Source organism: Callithrix jacchus, chromosome 17 (genome assembly GCF_049354715.1).
Source record: "Callithrix jacchus isolate 240 chromosome 17, calJac240_pri, whole genome shotgun sequence".
Classification (NCBI taxonomy): Eukaryota; Metazoa; Chordata; class Mammalia; order Primates; family Cebidae; genus Callithrix; species Callithrix jacchus.
In genome coordinates, this window is record NC_133518.1 from 19,438,280 (window position 1) to 19,457,771 (window position 19,492).

The 19,492-nt window shown below is 37.8% G+C and overlaps 1 protein-coding gene across 1 annotated transcript in view; it reads left to right on the forward strand.

Moving 5' to 3' along the window:
- Positions 1 to 19,492, forward strand: part of WDR49 (WD repeat domain 49) — a 165,698-nt gene that overhangs the window by 40,650 nt on the left and 105,556 nt on the right. Inside the window, exons 6-7 of the mRNA XM_035278281.3 lie at positions 13,207 to 13,374; positions 15,344 to 15,492. Of these exons, the coding sequence (XP_035134172.3) occupies positions 13,207 to 13,374; positions 15,344 to 15,492 (317 nt within the window). The remainder of the gene's footprint in view (positions 1 to 13,206; positions 13,375 to 15,343; positions 15,493 to 19,492) is intronic.

A 19,492-nucleotide genomic window follows, 5' to 3' on the forward strand; every position in this document is an offset into this window, starting at 1 on the left:
TTGACCTCGTGATCCGCCCGCCTCAGCCTCCCAAAGTGCTGGGATTACAGGTGTGAGCCACCGCGCCCGGCCTCGATTTTTTCTTTTTTTATTTTTTCTGGGACTCTAATTCTCTGCCTTTCCAGAACCCTGCCCCACATGTTCTAGCTGCCTCATTATCCTCCAACTCTAATCTTTGTTTCTCCAACTCTAGAGGTTGCTAGGCTCTGTGTGGTTTCCTGCCCTGTGTGCTGATAGTTTGGAAATCTCTTCCAAGAAAGTTGGAGCAATTGCAGAGCTCACTCCATTTGTTTCTCTTCTTTCAGGGTTCACAGCTCTTCTTTGCCTATTGTCAAACACCTGAAAATATTGTTGCGAACATTTTTCTAGTTTTCTAGTTGTTTATGGTGGAAGATTAAATTCAGTCCTTGTTATGCCATCATGGCTGGAAGCAGAAATCCAGCACAATGCTTTTTAAATAGTGAGTATGCAGTAAATATTTGTTGATCATTTAGCCACTTTCTTTTGTTAAGATATTTCAGTCACCTTAACAATCCCTTACCAGCTGCAAAGATAGGAACTTCTATGTGGTATTCACCGCCCCCCCCCAAAAAAAAAAACACAAAACATTTGTTAGGCAATTACTATGTAATAGGCACAGTACTAAGCACTGGCATATTTCAGTTGAATCCTGAAAACTTAACTTGTAACATCCCACTAACTAAGATTTAAAAATAATAATTTCAAGGTTTGTTTATTATCATGTTCACTTTGAAGCACTCAAAACTGAGCAGCCAGTTAGTAACACTTAATGAAGCATACTTCTGCACATGTTATTGTGTACTAGGAGCTCTGTGATAATTATTCTAGGGAACAATGGATAATTTATCAAAGGATGCTGGAGTGAGTGTCTTGTTGAGATTGGTTCAGGGCAGAGAAGAATTAGCAGTTTATCTATTTGGTGCTGAGAAACTGAACTGTATTTTAGCATTAGTGTATGCCGAAATGAATTATCTGAAGTCTTATGAAAGCATTACATTACTTTTCTTCTGCCTTTTTTCTTTTTTAAATAGTTTCACTTGTGTCTCCAATTAATAATTCCTATTAATTTCTTCTATGGAATTTTATGTTTTGATTGTGAAGAAAAAAAGCTGTTTTACAATTTGGCTTTGAAGGTCTTAAAGTATTGAGTGAATTTTATTGAAAAATATTTCAAAAGAAAGAAGAAATACCAAGAGAAATTATGCTTAATATTTGTAGAATTTCTTTTTTTAAAAAAAGGAGAGCCAGGAGTGGGGGTCCACGCCTGTAATCCTAGCATTTTAGGAAGCCAAGGCAGGTAGATTGCTTGAGCCTAAGAGTTTGAGACCATCCTGAGCAACAGGCTCTACAAAAACTGCCTTTACAAAAAAATACCAAAATTAGCTAGGTGTGTTCCTGTAGCCCTAGCTACCCAGGAGGCTAAGGTGTGAGGATCACCCAAGCCCAGGAGATTGAGGCTGCAATGAGCCGTGATCACCACTATACTCCTCACGTACCTCTGAAAGATGAATCTACTTTAGTCCTAACCAATAAAGGAATGCCTTTTCTTAGATTTAGCAATAGAGATCAGAAGCTTAAATATGACTTTCTGTCATTGTTTGAAGCTCAGTTATTTCAGTATGAGAAAAGAGAGGAAGACTGAAATGAAGAGGAAGACAGGAGGAGGAAAGGCAGGATGGAGTCAAATGCAACAGTGGGATTTGTAGTTATGTATTCTGCTTCTTTATCTGCAAGACTTGCTCTATCAGGAGCAAGCAACCAATGGCTGTTTAACTTGGTACTCTCTACCCCAGCAACATGATTCACTATTCTTAGAACTTCTTAAGAAAGTTTTTTGTTGATTTTCTTCTTAGTGTGAGAAGGGAATATACAATTGAAGAAAGAAACAAACACATGAGCAAATATGCTAAAAGTTTTTATTGAAGCTAAGGATAAAATATCTGTAAATTGAAATGTCAAAGGGAAAACTGAGTTTCAGACATAAAACAGCATGCTACTTTAAGATAAGGTTCAGATTTCTTATTTAAAACTTTGAAGGAGTAAATGTTTTCCTCTTGTCTGAGTGGTCCTGTGTCATATTTTAATGGAAAAATAATTACATTCTGAAATGTTTGTAAGATAATTATGGAGATTTTGGGTAATAGTGCTAAAACATTAATGTCTTGAATCTCAAGAGAATTTTTCTTTCTAATAATTGCCTCCTCATATAGACAGTATCACTGGAAACCTTGGAAACCATAGTCTGGGAATGCAGATATTGAAAGAATGAGGCTGGGTGCAGTGGCTCATGCCTGTAACCACAGCATGTTGGGAGGCTCAGGCAGGCGGATCACCTGAGGTCAGGAGTTCGAGACCAGCCTGGCCAACATGGCGAAACCCCGTCTCTACTAAAAATACAAAAATTAGCCGGGTGTGTTGGCAGGCACCTGTAATCCCAGCTACTTGAAAGGCTGAGGCATGAGAATCACTTGAACTCAGGAGGTGGAGGTTGCAGTGAGCCAAGATGGTGCCACTTCACTTCAACCTGGGTGACAGAGTGAGACTCCATCTCAAAAAAAGGAAAAAAAGAAAGGAAGGAAGAAAAAGAAAAGGAAGGAAAGAATGAATAGCAACAAAAATCACTGATATCTTATTGCATTGAAAATACAGTGTTATCTCCCTTTTGACCAGGGCTAGAAGATACAAACAGTTTGAACTGTTAACAAAATCACTATTTGCTTTTTTTTTGAGACAGAGTCTTGCCCTGTCACTTAGGCTGCAGTGGTGCCATCTTGGCTCACTGCAACCTCTGCCTTCTGGGGTTCAAGGGATTCTTCTGCCTCAGCCTTCCAAGTATCTGGAACTATAATTCTGCACAACCATGCCCAGCTAGAGACGGGGTTTTGCCATGTTGGCCAGGCTGGTCTTGAACTCCTGAACTCAGGTGATCCACCTGCCTCGGCCTTCCAAAGTGCTGGGATTACAGGTGTGAGCCACTGGGTCTGGCCGTGAATTGCTGCATTAATTAATGGAACAAGTGTCAGAAAATTTAGAATACAGACTCCTCTGGGAGTCTTCCTAATTGATAGGGACTAAGTTGGCAGAGAAGCCAGATTTAATATCTTGCTTGTGTGTGGCTCTACTTCTCTGCATCTAAATCAGTCTTCCAGACACTGCTGTGGTTAGCTAGAGCACACTGCCTTTCCTGCCAGTTCTGTCACTATGGTTAAAGCAGTTGGAATCAGCTGTGAGCAGCTGCCCAGGTTTTAGGAAAGGGCTCTATTTCCTACAGCTTGCTCTGTAGCACAGTAGAAGAATAAGATTCATTTGTGTCATGAACATGGGTCTACTTGGCATTTTTGAGAATTAAATTAATTGCATTATTATTTTTAAATATACTGGTAGTGCTGAATTCTTATTTTAAAGATAGAATAGTTATACTTTTTTTAATTTTAATTTTTTTTGAGGATAAAGAGTAGGTGTATATGTTTGTATGTACATGAGATACATAGGCATGAAATGTGAACCAAGCACAACCTGGGGACTAGGGTATCCATCACCTCAAACATTTATGCTTTGAGTTACAAACAGTCCAATTACACTCTTTAAATTATTTTAAAATATACAATCACATTGACTGTAGTCACCCTGTTGTGCTATCAAAGCATAATCTTATTCTTTTTAAGTATCTTTTTTGGTAACAATACCACCTCCCCACAAGGCCCTTACTACCATTCCCAGTCTCTTGTAACTATCCTCCCACTTTCTATATTCATGAGTTCAATTGTTTTCATATTAAGATCCTACAAATAAGTGAGAACATGCAATGTTTGTCTTTTGGTGCCTGGCTTATCTTGCTTAACATAAGATTTCTTCCCAGTTCCATCCCATTGGTGGGTTGTATGTATACAGGAATTTTTTCATTTCTTCTAGATTTTTCCAACTTATTGACATATAGTTGCTCACAGTAGCCATTAACAATCCTTTGAATTTCTGCAGTATCAGTAGTAATGCCTTCTTTTTCATTTCTGATATTATTTATTTGGATATTCTCTCGTTTTTCTTAGTCTAGCTAAAGGTTTGTCACTTTTGTTTAACTTTTACGAAAATGAACTTTGTTTCATTGATCTGTTTTTTTTTTCAATTTTATTTATTTCAGCTCTGATCTTTATTATTTATTTTCTTCTACTAATTTTGGGTATGCTTTATTCTTGCTGTTTTAGTTCTTTAAGATATACCATTGAACTGTTCATTTGGAGTTTTTCCTCTTTTTCGATGAAGGCGCTTTTAGCTGTAAAATTCCCTTAGTACTGCTCTTACTATATCCCATAGGTTTTAGCATGTAGTTTTTCCATTATCAATCATTTGTTTCCAGTAATTTTTAAATTTCCTTCTTAATTTCTTCACTGACTCACTGGTTATTCAAGAGAATATTGTTTCATTTCTGTGTATATATAGTTTCCAGAATTACTTTTTTTTTTTTTTTTTTTTTGAGATGGAGTTTCACTCTTTGTTACCCAGGCTGGAGTGCAATGGCATGATCTCGGCTCACTGCAACCTCCGCCTCCTGGGTTCAGGCAATTCTCCTGCCTCAGCCTCCTCAGAATTATTCTTGTTATTAAATTCTAGTTTTATTCACTGTGATGAGAGAAAACAGTCAATATTGCTTCAAGTTTTTGAATGTCTTAAGACATTTGATACCTAACACATGGTATATCCTTGAGAATGATTCATATGCTGAGGAAAAGAATCTGTATTCTGCAACTCTTGGATGGAATATTTTGTAAATATCTATGGGATCCATTTTGTCCATAGTGTAGATTAAGTCAGGTGTTTCTTGATTTTCTTTTCAGAAGTTCTGTCCAGCGCTAAAAGTGCGGTGTTGAGGTCTCCAGATAATTTATCAAGGCCTTTTCTTTTCAGCTCCAGTAATATTTGCTTTACATATCAAAGTGCTCCCATGTTGGGTGCATTTATATTTAAAGTTTGTTATATGTCTTGCTGCATTGACCCCTTTATCATTATATGGTGATGTTCTTTGTATCTTAGTTTTTGTCTTGAAATCTATTTTGTCTGATAAAAGTTTAGTGACTCTTACTCTTTTTGGTCTTCATTGGCATAGAATATCTCTTTCATCCCTTTTATCTTGTGTGTTTCAGTCTATGTGTGCATTTATAGGTGAAGTACGTTTCTTGTAGGCAATAGATCAATGTGTCTTGTTTCTTGCCCATTCACCCAGTCTGTGTCTTCGATGAAAGAGTTTAGTCCATTTACATGCAATATTATTTAGTAAAGACGTACTCTTGCCATTTTGTGATTTGTTTTCTGGCTTTCTCTTTCTTCTGTTTCCTCTGTATCTTCCTCTAGTGAGGGTGATTGTATCTGGTGATATGATTTAATTTCCTGCTTTTTATTATTTGTACATTCACATTTTTTTGGTTTGAGGTTACCACGAGACTTGCAAATTCCATCTTACAACCCATTATTTTAAGCTGAGAACAACACTATTTACAAAATAAACACAAAGAAAAGTAATAAAAACTCCATACTTGACCTTCCTCCTCCTGATTTTTATCTTTTTGTTGTTTCTATTTATATCTTATTGTACTATGTCTTGAAAAGTCATTGTAATTATTATTGATTGGTTCATCATATTTAGTCTTTCTATTTCAGATAGTAATAGTTTACACAGCACACTTACAGTGTCATGATATTTTGTGGTTTTCTGTGCACTTACTATTATCAATGAGTTTTTTACCTTTAGATGATTATTCATTGCTCATTAATGCCCCTTTCTTTCTGACCGTAGTATTCTTAGCATTTCAGATCTCAGACCAGATTTGAGAGAATTCTCTGGATGACCAGATAGAGATTCTTGTTTTCTCCCTTACTTTCTCCCAGACATACAGAGATCTCTCTCTCTGTGCCAAGCCATCTAAAGCTGGGGGTGGAGTGACACAAGCAAGCACCCCAGTGGCCACCACTACTCTGACTATGCTGGGTCAGACCTGAAGCCAGCACAGCACCGGGTCTCACTCAGGATCTGCTTTAACCACTCCCTGGCTCCAGCCTATGCTCACTCAAGGCCCTGGGGCTCTGCAGTCAGCCAGTGGCAAATCCAGCCAGGCTGGCCTTTAGGTCAGCAAGGTCCCCCAGCCCCTGGGTGGGTCCCAAAATGCCATCTGCAAGTCAGGGACTAGAGTAAAAAACTTTAGAAGTCACAATTAGTTTCCCAGTATTTTATTGAAGACTTTTGCATCTATGTTCATCATGGATCTTGACCTGAAGTTTGCTTTGTTTGTGTGGAGTCTCTGCTGGGTTTTGGTATCAGGATGATGTTGGTCTCATGTAATTATTTGGGAAAGATTCCCTTGTTTTGTATTGTTTGGACTCGTTTCAGAAGGAGTAGTACCAGCTCCTCTTTGTACATCTGGTAGAATTCAGCTGTGAACTCGTCTGGTCCTGGACTTTTTTTGGTTGGTAGGCTATTAATCACCACCTCAACTTCAGTCCTTGTTATTGGTTGACTCAGGGTTTCAACTACTTCCTGGTTTAGTCTAAGGAGGGTGCAAGTGTCCAGGAATTTTTCCGTTTCTTCCAGATATACTGGTTTATGTGCATAGAGTCGTTTGTAGTAATCTCTGATTGTAGTTTGTATTTCTGTGGAATTGGTGGTGATACTCAAGTTCAGGCCCTTGGGATGGGTGGTTCCCCTCTAGCTAAGGCTCCCTCTCTGGGTGGCCATCAGTCGAGTTTGGTCCAGGTTTCCTTTCTGCTTTACCAGGACAGTACAGAGTTCAATGCCACGCAATTGCTGTGCTCTGCCTTCCCCATTTCCCAGAGAAGCTCTCAGCACCATACTGCTGCTGCTGCTGCTGCTGCTGCTAGGGGTGGTGTTCTTGATTCAGGATTGTTTTTTTCTAACTCTTCAGGGCTTTTTCAGCAATATGAAGTGAAAACCAGGTATAATGAGGGCTAACCTAATTTTTGTTTTTTATAAAAGTGTTTTTTCTGTTTAGATAGTTAACATGGTGTCCTTGCAGGGGTGTGGGTGAGAATTGGGGGAGCCTTCTGTTTCATCATCCTGCTCCACTTCCCCAATTATCTTTCTTATCTTTTCTCTTTACATGGTGGTTACTCAGAGTATAGAGAAGCCTATGGTGGACTAGGGCATGGAACTCCAACTTCAAAATAAGAATTAAAGCTAAAAATAAACTCCCTCAAGCAAGAGAACCTCAAAGAAAATTCAAACCAGGTTGTTTTCCCAAGTCACATGGTTCATAATGTAAAAGCCTGAAAAATGATAAGAATTCCTATTTAGAATTGGCCCAATTTTCTACCCTGCCACAATGTCTATCAGTTGACAAATGTTATAGAGTGCCTTATTTTATCTTAATCTAAGTGCACTTAATATCGTTACTTACTTAGTTTTTAGGTATCACTTTTCATTTTCAGATCACTTTCCTGCATTAACTAATTGCTGTTACACAGGGTCATTTTGACAGCACACATGAGGACAAAGATCGATGGCAGGGTCCCTTAATGTCTTTTTTATAACTATGTGGCAAGAGAATGAAAGAGTTGAAGGTTAGTATCTTAATAGACAAATATAATGAAGTTTGTTTTTTTCCTCTATAATGTTATATAAAGGTAATTTAAAAATATTTTCCTCTACCAGTTCAAAAACATACTGAGAATATTAACAAGAAATCATTTATTTTACCCGCTCATTCTTCTCCTAAGCTTGATATTTTTAAAATTTTTCCATTATAAGCTATCATTTCCTTACTGCAATTCAAGAAGTGAGAAAAACATTTCTATTTATCAGATAATTTGATTTTAAGGAAATGGCTTTTCTCTCACCTTTTACTCAGGCATTCTCAGAAACTCTGACATTCTACAATTTAATCAGAAACAAGTTATATCTCGGTTTAGACATTAAGTGTGAATTGTTGAGCCTCCGATATGTAATACTGCAGGCCCATAAATGTCATTTTGTAACCTGTAGATTTAAATCTTCAAGCAATACTTTGAATGGCAGAGCAGCATACACTACTTTCTGTGCCTTTCTTTATAACCTGAAAACTAAAGATGATAGTTGGATATAATGGGGAAACACATGAAGTAATTTTCTGGGTAGGAATATTTTATTTCGATTGTGTTATAATTATATTATGGGATTTCCATAGACTTGAAGATATAATTATAGTATTATGTTGTATAGTTTAGATCTTACAATATTGCTTTACTGAGTGTCAAGTTATATAACCCTTTTTTGTAAGCAAAGAATATTTTCAGTGAGGTTGCTTCCTAAATAATTTCCATCAGATTTTATACTATTGGAACTCCTAATAAAGTAGTAGTAATAGTGCAGCAGGTAATCATGGGACTTTATGTCCCTGAAATTAATTGTTCTCTAATAAAACTTAAAGGACTCTCCTTTATAGGAACTGATTACTTTCCAGATCTTTGCCTGTCTTTCTCTTCCTTTTGTCCTTCCTTCTTTCTTTTTCCTCCCTTTTTTTCTTTCTTCCTTCCTTTAAGAAGAAAAGAGAGGAAAGGATGAGAGAGAGAGCAGGGAGGACATAGAAATACTGTTCTAAAAATAAGAGGTAAGGGAACAGTGAAGTGATCAGGAAAGGCAAGACTCAAGATAAATTAGGGGCTTGGTCTGGGATTGAGGGTATAGGGGCAGAAAGGTAGTTGGTAATAGGAAGAACCCCAGATCTGGACATGTGGTTCACATCGCAGTGAGGCTTAGTAGAAAAGACAGAGGCAGTAATACAGGGTAGGAGAGTTGATGGCCAAACAGGGCTGGGTTTAATTTCATCTCCACCCCCAATTAGCTTCATGCCCTTGAGCAAGTTGGCTTTCAGACCACTATCTTCTCTAGGAAACTTGGAATAATTTACCCTCTTAAGATTATTAGAGGGTGAGAACACCCAGAGTGGTGCTTGAACATGGGAGGGAGTCAATAAATAATCCTAATAATTATTAAAAGTAGTCATAGGCCAAAGAGAAATCCATATTGGGGATAAGCAAGAAACATACTGTTGGGGCCCAGAAAATGATACCCAAAAATGAAAACCTCAGAAGCAAAGTTGCTCTCTGACCTCCTGCCTCCTGTCTCTCCTGCTCATTCTTTCCTGAGTCAGGTCATAGAAACTAGAACTCCTTTCCCCCAAAGGTAGCTGTAAAGTCTACAAACGTTATTCTAACATTTTCCTACCTTTTTTTGTAACACCTGACCATAAGGGAATGACATCCCTCATTCTAAAGGGTCCTACTCAGGAGAAAGGAATGCCCTATGGAGAAGCCAAGAAGAATCTGAGCAGACAAGCCATGCTGGGTTTCTCCACTCAGTCTATTTCCATCAGCTTATACTCCTTTTTTCCAATCACATTTCTACATGGCTGTCCCTGTGTCATAGAACCTAAGTACAAAAATGGACAGTGTTTTGTGTATCTGTGGGTCTTCATTTTGAATATTCCTATGTCATGCAAATCTATGATCAAATGAACTTCTTGTGCTTTTCTCTTGTCAACCTGACTTTGGTTATAGGGATACTGGCCATGGCCCTTATCATGAGGAGAGAAGGGGTCACTGCCCTCTCTGCCCTTATAACACCATCCAGGTAAATTCTAGGCAGAGTGAAGAAACAGACCATATTGGCCTTCGGCAGCACTTTTGTGTTCCATGACACACTTCCCAGTGAATTATTCTGTGAGCCAGCTCTGCTCTGGTCCCATTTCTGAACATCTCCTTTGTATCCCATTCTCTCCTTTTTTTAATCTTAGAAATTAAGTTCTGCTATTAGCAGTATGCCAGTATCAAAGGTCAGTTATACTCATTTACATTAAAGAAGTAAAAGCTTAAAAGAGGAGCTTAAAACTGGTATTGACTAATACAAAGGATGTACATCATTAGTAACAGAAATTTTAAGAACCACTTGAGGAAGCTGGTGAAGAATAATTTCTTACTCCAAAATTACCTGTGGCTGGAGGTTTTATCACTTAAGTTCCTCAGATCTATTATGGTTGAGCTTTATGAGTATAGTGGGGAGGTTCTCAAAACCTTGATATTTTATAAAAAAAGTTTCGTGCACATGCATGTCTTTCTGATGGAGAGGCTCTATAGTTTACATCAGATTCCCAAAGGGAAGATTTGACCTCCTGAAATTGTGAACTATGGATTAATATACCCTTTAGAGCATAAAATGATGGCAATACTTGCATTCTGGTGCTTTGCTACTTTAATTCTCAGACAATAGCAGCAGCACCTGGGAAGGTGAGAAATGCAGAGTCTCAGGTTTACATTGAATGAGAATCTGCATTTTCACATGGTGATTTGTGTGCATGTTAAAAGTTGAGAAGCCGTGTTCCAGTCAAGAGATCAGGCCCTGTATTCTGAATTCGTACTCTGGCTCTGCCAAACACTATTGTTCTAAGCTTCAATTTAAATATTGCCTGTCATATAACATTAAATGACACCAGACTCGGAGTTAATCTCAGTTTTTCAGACTTAAGTTTGATAATTACTTGCTGACTTTGGCAAAATCACTGAAACTGTGTGGATGAGTCTCCATTTCTTCACCTGTGAGATATAGAAGTAGAGAGCTCATTTTCAGCTCTCAGTTCTGGAGTTTACCTTTTGTTTCCCACACAGGTGATTTGTCATGGCCTCTCATGCATTAAAACTTTTTTCGATGTTCACCAAGTGTCTTAAACCCTGAAAGTCACACTTTCTTCTTTGAAATTCTACTATACATTTTATATTATTTAATTTGTCACTTATGTGCTAAAATATTCTCTAATTGTTTGATGTACATGTTTTCTTGTCCCAAGTTTGGGGCCACATAATTGAAGTCCAGGCTGTGTCTATTTCTTTTCTTATCTTTCTCATAGCACAGAACACATAGTAGATGCCCAATAAATCTCTGAGGATTGAATGCCTCGAAGAGATGAGATCTGTAAACGGCACACTGAATAGTCTCCATGCCATTAATTTAGTTATAAATTGGTTGTGTTAAGCCATTTATTTCCTAGGGAGATAGCTATGAAATTTCCTAAATCAAGCTATTCACATATCAATATGAGCTCCTGAATGAATAAATCGTAGTTACCTTTAGAAACAACCCAATTGAATAGGTCAGAAGAAAAGGAATGCATCGAGCTATTTTTCTGTTTCTCAGAACTTTCTTGCTTCTAATAATGGTTTGGAAATACATAAATACGTATGTGTGCATGTGTATATATACATACGCATTACATAAATATGTGTGTATGTATACTCCATATGTATAAACACACATACACACACACAAAGCAAATTAAGTTATTACTTAATTACATTAGGGACGCTCTTTTTATGAAGCAGAAATGTATTCTCACAGTTCTGGAGGCTGGGAGATAAAGATTAAGGCACTATCAGATTTACTGTCTGGTGGGGACCTACTTTCTACTTCCTAGATGGTGCCTTCCAGCTATTCCCTCACATAGTGGAAGGGCAAACAAGCTTCCTTGGACCTCCCTTATAAGGGCATTCATACCATTCTTGAAGGGTCTACTTTCCTGACCTAATTACCTTTCAAAGTTTCTGTCTCCTTGTATCATCACCTTGTGGGTTAAGATTAAAACATATGAATTGGGTGGTTGTGGGGGTAAAGAGGCCAGACATACAAACATTCAGACCATAGCAGTTCTGATTAGGAACTGTGAAGGGTCTAAACTTTTATGTTATTTTTAAGATAGCTATTAACAAGTTAGCCTGCCATTTTCAGCATAATGAGCAATACAAATATTGTGATGCTTACTTGGAGAGAGAAATTTAAAAAGTCTTGCAGTGACAGAGAACATAAGACTTCCATGTCAGAGAGAGAAAAAAAAGACTATTATCCTCAAGAAAGCAAGCAGCATAAATATCATTACATTTATTTCAGTTCCCCTGGCCATCAAGTCCACAGAGGTAATACAGATGGGTCCAGATAAATCCCCGCACATGCTCTGTATTCCATCACAGCAAAGGAGCCTCAAACCTAAGGAATCTGAATCTTTTCTGTTGGACAGGAGGCATGCCTAACTTTTTCTCCAGAGGAAGACATTATCTTTTTATATTGGGCAAAGGGAGACACTATCTCTACATTCTTCGGCTGTTTGCTATGCAAGCAAAATTATTTGAAAAGATAAACCAGAACAAAGGGCAGTGAGTGCTTAGCTTCACAAGAAGTGCAGAAATGCTAGCAATCCGTCGAGAATTGACTCCCAGACTGTGTTACCCCTGATTTTACATAGTAAATTGATCAGAAATATTTCTGAGCCATTCTACTATAAGAACTTCCCTTGATGTTCTTCTTGTTGCTGCTTTATGAAGCAACAACATCCCTCTTTGTGTGGGGCAGGAATTGGATCTTGACGTCAAATCAGAAATCCTCCCAACTGTGGGACACAAATAATTACGTACAAGGCAAAGAGAACTTCTGCCTAACCAGAGAGGGCATGGTGGTTTCAAGTTGATCAAAGAGCAGCTATGGCTGTTCATTGGCCTTTCGGAGCCTGTGGGTCTGAGAGTAATGGAAAGGTCCTCCTGACAAAATGTAGTAGGATCTTTATTCTTGCTTGGAAAGTGTGAATTTGCTTCACAGCGTCTGGCACTGGTTCATCAGTAATGCAGAAAGAGCCACTTTGATCTGAGACTGAGGCTGTGTTTGTGAATCTTGGCAAGGAGTTGAATCCTGCCTGGCCATTTCACTCTCCAACATTTTGGATCAGTTAAAATTTAAATTAACCATTGTTTAGGCGTGAGCTGGACCTTTGGGGAAGGCAGACGGTTGATAAGCTCCTGTTTGCTTGTCTCAGACCCAGGAGGAGGAAGATAGGAATTTGGCCAATTACTCATCTTACATCTTTAGAACCCCATATAATTATTGTGATTAATATTGTTTTGTGCCATTTGTTTCTATTAAAAAAAATTTCAAGGTATTCCTAGAGTCGGGGAATGTCAAAATGTAGAATTTCCTGTAACTTCTCAATGGAATTCTTTTGTGGGAGGTGGGAGAAGGGGTTTGGGAGGTGTTTTTTAAGTGTCAGTTTGTATCATTATAATTTGAGTTTAATTTTTGACTTTATGTATTAAAACATCCCTATTTTACTAACATCTTGTGAAGAATCAACTAAAGATTGTTTTTCTCTTTGTATTTTTTTTTATCAGTTACTTACAATGCATCTTTAGATGCTATCATTTCCAGTACAACCAGCAATACTAATACTGTGGTGCTGGCTTGGAGAGAGAAATCAAAAAAGCATCTTAATATGACATCCTTCAACATTGCCCAGGGCATTCATGCTTTTGATTACCACTCTCAGCTCAATTTAATTGGTATGTAAAATAAATCATAGCTATGAGGGTCCCATGAATAGTCTGGGATGAATATTTTTATGCATGGAGCTTTCTCCACCTTGTTGCTTTATTGCTAGAGACCATCTTGAGCAGTTCACATTTTATTGCCTGAAAAATGTCTGATAATGATGCATTATGATGTGCACTGTATATGAACTACATTGGGGCAAAAATAGGAGAAAGTGCCCAATGCTTTAATGAGTCTTTTTATTACAATTGGTGAAGGGTATAAAATGATATTGGGAAGGAAGACAGTTTGTGCAGCATCTGCCATTCTGCTGTCTTCCCAGCACTACCAAATAAACAAATGCATTTTTTCATTGCTACTACTACAGCTACCACTAACAGTACGTGCGCGCGTGCACACACACACACACACACGTCCACACACAAGAAAACTGCAAAATGTAGAATGTTTTCAATTACCTTTCAGAATACAATCTCTAATGATTTTTGAAAGTTTTCAGATTATCCTAAGTTTGTTTACTAGAGGAGAGTTCTTTTGATGTAAAAAGGCATATTTTGGCTGAGGAAATATAAAATTTCTCAGGCATTAACTTTTTAAATAAAAAATTTAGACATTCTGAAAGCTGATAATTTGATATACATATATGATATTAGTTCAAACATTATAAAAATGAAGTACAGATTATTGAAAAATTACAGGGCATACACGTCGTCTACAGAGTGGGTCTTGTAAAATCACATTCAATAGTTTTCATTCATATAAAGATTATTAATATTAGCTAAGGAGCTGTGTTTATAAAATTCCCAAAAATAATGCATAACAATCACAGCAACAGATACCTTGAATGTGAATTCATGAATATGCTAACTTCAAATCTAATGTGGATTTATTAGAAAAGGCTAGAGGAGTTGGTGACTCAGTTTGGCAAGGACTCAAATAGCAACTGTTTAATTTATAGATTGAAATAATTAACCAATCTCTGTATAATAATTACTTTGTACCTGCTATAATGATGGAAAAAATAAAGATGAATAAATTCAGTTCCACAACTGGCCCTAAACTAGAAAGCAACAGAGTATTGTCTTGTATTGAATAGACAGTATTTCCTGCTCTTGAAGAGCTCCATAAATATAACTAATTGATGTTCGAAAATATCTTATTCTATTAATAAAGCAGGTCAAAAGTGTATTTGTGCTGCTTGTTTGCTTGCACATACAGTTGTACTTTGCTTAATTATGGGGATAGAAAGGCATCATTAGGTAATTTTCCATTGTGTGAACATCATAGTATTCTTACACAAAGAGATGGTATAGCCTACTACACACCTAAGCTATACGTTATAGCCTGTGGCTCTGACTCTACAAACCTCTATAGCATGTAACTTACTGACTACTGTAGGCAATTGTAACACAATGGCATTTCTTTATGTATCTAAACATATAAAAGGTACAGTAAAAATACCATATTATAGTCTCATGGGACCACAGTTGTATATGCTGGATGTCGTTGACTGGAATGTTATTATGAAATGCATGACCGTACTTGTTATTTACATGGCAGTGAAAATCATTGTTTCTTTATACTTTTTAATATGTGAACTTTCAATATTGTTTTTGTTCTTTTTTTACTCCTGGGATAACTTTAACAGCGCCTACATTTCTAGGTTAAACTGGCTGGAGAGGGAAATATCAGGACTAGGAAGAAAGATTCTATCCCCTCCTGGTTAGACTGTTGGTTGTTTTTTAAATGGGACTATATTTTTTCTCTCACCTCATACATAGACTTTTCCCCATTACAATTTTTTTCCCTACTCCCTCCATTTCAACTATTTCTGTTGACAGAACTCATGCCCCGTTAGCCTGGTCTAGTTAGACGTGCATTAGTCAACCTACAGTTACGTGGTAAACTCATTTCACAAAGAAAACGCTGTGAGATATTCATGCTATAAAAAACATTTTTTTTCTTTCTAATTCTGATTAGCAACTGCTGGCATTAACAACAAAGTTTGCCTTTGGAATCCCTATGTTGTCTCTAAACCAGTGGGTGTCCTTTGGGGCCACTCAGCCAGTGTAATAGCCGTCCAATTCTTTGTGGAAAGAAAACAACTTTTCAGCTTCTCCAAAGACAAAGTAAGTAACATTGTGCCTTTAATTTACTTAGTTTTGCTTCCCCGGTTCCTACCCACATCAACTCTGGGATCTGAATTTCTCTGAGAGATCGTGTCAGTTTTTTAAATATACTGGCTAGTCACTTATGTTTCTGGAAATCTATATTTGGAAAAGGTGTTGGTTGACAGTTGCTTTACAGGAGTCCTAGGCAACTGGGCAAAGTATTTCATTAAATTTTTTTCAAATCATGTACTAAGGGATTTATTCTTTACTGGGCTCTCAATTTGTCACACCTTAACAGCTTCCAGTGTTCTCACAAATTATATAGAAAAAACAGAAATGAGTTGATGAAATGTTGCTTTGATAAGCTTATAACCAGACATAGACAATTAGCTATTATATTAGCTTTGATATTGAAGAGACTCAGTAAATTAGAAAATGAGGTTAATCTGAAGAATATCAAGCACATTAGGAATCTTTTAATTAAATGTATCAGTTCATTTGTTTTATATTGGTGGGATATTTTAAATACGGTGGAAAAAATATGGAGCCATAGAGCCCAGGTTGAATCCTGACAACACGTGTATTACTTATATTCACTTAGGCAAATTTCTTAATCTTTAAGAGTCTTGTCTTTTGTTTTTTGGTAAGGCGTCAATCTTACTTAATGCCCAACTTAAAGATTCAGTTAACAGGATAGATTTCAAGAGAGTTGCTTATGAAGAGGAGGGTGTGTATAAAGTATATTGATGATAGTCTTTGACACTCTGAATGAATATAAATTTTTCTTCTATGCTAAAATATATGCATATATAAATTACATAGAAATTCATCTAAATTCTACCAAATTTACATATTTTACTGTATTACCTAGCATGTAAACTTTTTCTTAAACTTCAATAATCAACTGCCAATTCATGTTGATTTTACCATCTAAATATGTTTATCAGTTTCACCTCTCCATCTCAGCTGCTACTACACTAATTCAAAATCTTATCTTCTTTTCCCAAAAATACTGCAAAGGTTTTATAATATATCTCTCTACTTTCAGACTGATCTGACTCTAATCTGCCCTCCATTCCGCTAATTTGCAAGTAGCTTGCAGAAAAACTCTTCTGTCTTTGCTCTCTGGCCTCTCTTTAAATATGAACTCAAATTCTTAAACTTTCGTACAACGCTCCCCCCATCTACTAGCCCCACTTTACTTCCCGCTTTTCTCTTTTGAATTCATTTAATGCTCCAGTCATACTATTATATTTTCTCGCCATGCTCCTCCTTCTGCCTTCAATTCCCTCTCTTCTATTAATTGGAAGATGCCTATTGATTCTCCACATTTCAGACTTTTTGAAGTTTCTTACGTAGACATAGGTGTTTCTTTCTGTTTGCTGTGTTGATATTTTTAGTTTGCTTTCTTTTGAAGTCTCAAGTAATGAAAATGTAAAATATCGGTAGAGCAAGATCGTGGAATAGAAGGCCCCACCAATGGTCCCCCCAACAGGAACACCAAATTAACAACGATCTACACACACACAAAAGCACCGTCACAAGAACCAAAAATCAGGTGAACACTCAGAATACCTGATTTTAACTTCATGTCACTGAAAGAGGCACTAAAGGGGGTAGGAAATACAGTCTTGAATTACCAATGCCACCCCTTCCCTTTTCCCATCACAGCATCTGTGTGACATGGACCACAAGGACTGCAACTTCTAAGTGAGTCATCATGCTTGAGATGGGCTATGAGCCAGTAGACTTGGGGGAAGAATGGGGGAACATGACTCACTGAGACACCAGCCAGCACAGCTAAAGGAGTGTGTGTACCACAACTCACCAAACCCCAGGCAGCACAATTCACAGCTTCAAAAGGGACCCCTTTCTTCCACTTGAGAAGAGGAAAGGAATAAGTAAAGAGGACTTTTGTCCTGCATCTTGGATACCAGTGCAACCACAGTAAGGTAGAGCCCTGGTTAGAATTATGAGGCCCCCATTCCAGGCCTTAGCTCTCACATAACATTTCTAGACATACCCTGGGCCAGAAGGGAACCCGCTGCCTTAAGGGAAGGACCCAGTCCCGGAAGAACCCATCACCTGTTGACTAAAGAGTCCTTGAGCTCTAAATAACCAGCAGTGATAACCAGATAGTACACCATGGAACTTGGGGCGAGACTTAGAGATGTGTTGATTTCCGGTGAGACATGGAATATTACTATCTGTGGTGGCTACAGTGAGATGCTTCCATTTGAGAAAAGCTGAAGTAAAGGCAACTTTGTCTAACACCTTAGGTACCAGCTCAACCACAGTAGGGTAGATCACCAAGTGGGTCTATGATTTTAGGTACTTGCCCTTGGACAGCATTTCTCGACATGCCCTGGGCCATAGGGGAGCCCACTTCCCTGAAGGGTGAGTCTCAGGCTTGGCAGACTTCACCACAAGCTAACTGAAGGTCCCTTAAGCCTTAAGTGAACAATAAAGTAGCGTAGCAGTTCTCCTATGGGCCACTAGTGGTGATGGTCATGAAATGAGGCTCCTCTGCCTGTGAAAGGGGACGGAAGAGTGGGAAGAACTGCATTTTGTGGTTTAAAATATCTTCTGACAGACTCTAAATCATTTCTCTCAAGTTCAATGTTCCACAGATCTCTAGGGCAGGTGCAAAATACCATAAGTCTCTTTGGTAAAGCATAGGAAGAGTGACCTTTGCTCCAGTTCCCATCTTTATCTGAGACAACCTCAGCATGAACTTTGTTGTCCATATCAGTATTAGCATTTTGGTCAAAACAATTTTACAAGTCTCTAGGAAGTCCCAATGTTCCCATTAGATCTTGTGACAATTCCCTCACTGCCATGTGAACAGCATGGGGGAACCTCCCCCAGGATCCAGTCACCTATAACTAGGTCCCTCCTCGGCTGTGGGTATTACAATTTGAGATGAGATTTGAGTAGGAGAGCCCAAATCTAGTACAGAGCCCAACCGTACTAGATAACTACAAATAAGCCAAGACAGTGGAGACTACAATAAATACCTAACTCTTCAATGCCAAGACACAAAAGGACAGCTGCTATCAACATCAAAACCATCCAGAAAAACATGACCTCACTAAACGAAGCAAATAAGGCACAATAACACACCCTGGATAAACAGAGATATGTGACCATTTAGATGGAGAATTTGAAATAGCTGTGTTGAGGAACTCAAAGACATTCAGGATAACACAAAGAAGGCATTCAGAATTCTATCAGGTAAATTTAACAAACAGATTAACATTATTTTAAAAAATCAAGCAGAAATTCTAAAGTTGAAAAATGTAATTGACAAACTAAAGAATGTGTCAGAGTCTCTTAATAGCAGAATTGATCAATCAGGAGAAATTAGTGAGCTTGAAGACAGGATATTTAGAAATGCAGTCAGAGCAGGCAAAAGAAAAAAAATGAATGAAGCACACCTACAAGATCTAGAAAATAGTTTCAACAGTACAAATCTAGCAGTTATTGGACTTAAAGAGGAGGTTGAGAGAGAAACAAGGTAGAAAGTTTATCGGAAGGGATAATAACAGAGAACTTCCTAAACCTAGAGAAACATATCAATATCCAAGTACGAGAGGGTTATAGAACACCAAACTGATTTAACCCAAGAAGATTAACTCGAGATATTTAATAATCAAACTCCCAGAGTTCATGGATAAAGAAAGAATTCTAAAAGCTGCAAGATAGAAGAAACAAATAACATAAAACGGAGCTTCACTATGTCTGGCAGCAAAATTTTCAGTGGAAATCATACAGGCCAGGAAAGAATAGCATGACATATTTAAAACTGAAGAAGAACAGCTTATATCTGGCAAAAATATCCTCCAAACATGAAGGAGAAATAAAGACTTTCCCAGACAAACAGAAGCTGAGGGGTTTCATCAAAGGAAAGGAATGTTAATGAGCAATAAGAAATCATTTGGCCAGGCATGGTGGTTCATGTCTGTAATCCCGGCACTTTGGGAGGCTGAGGCAGGTGGATAACAAGGTCAAGAGATTG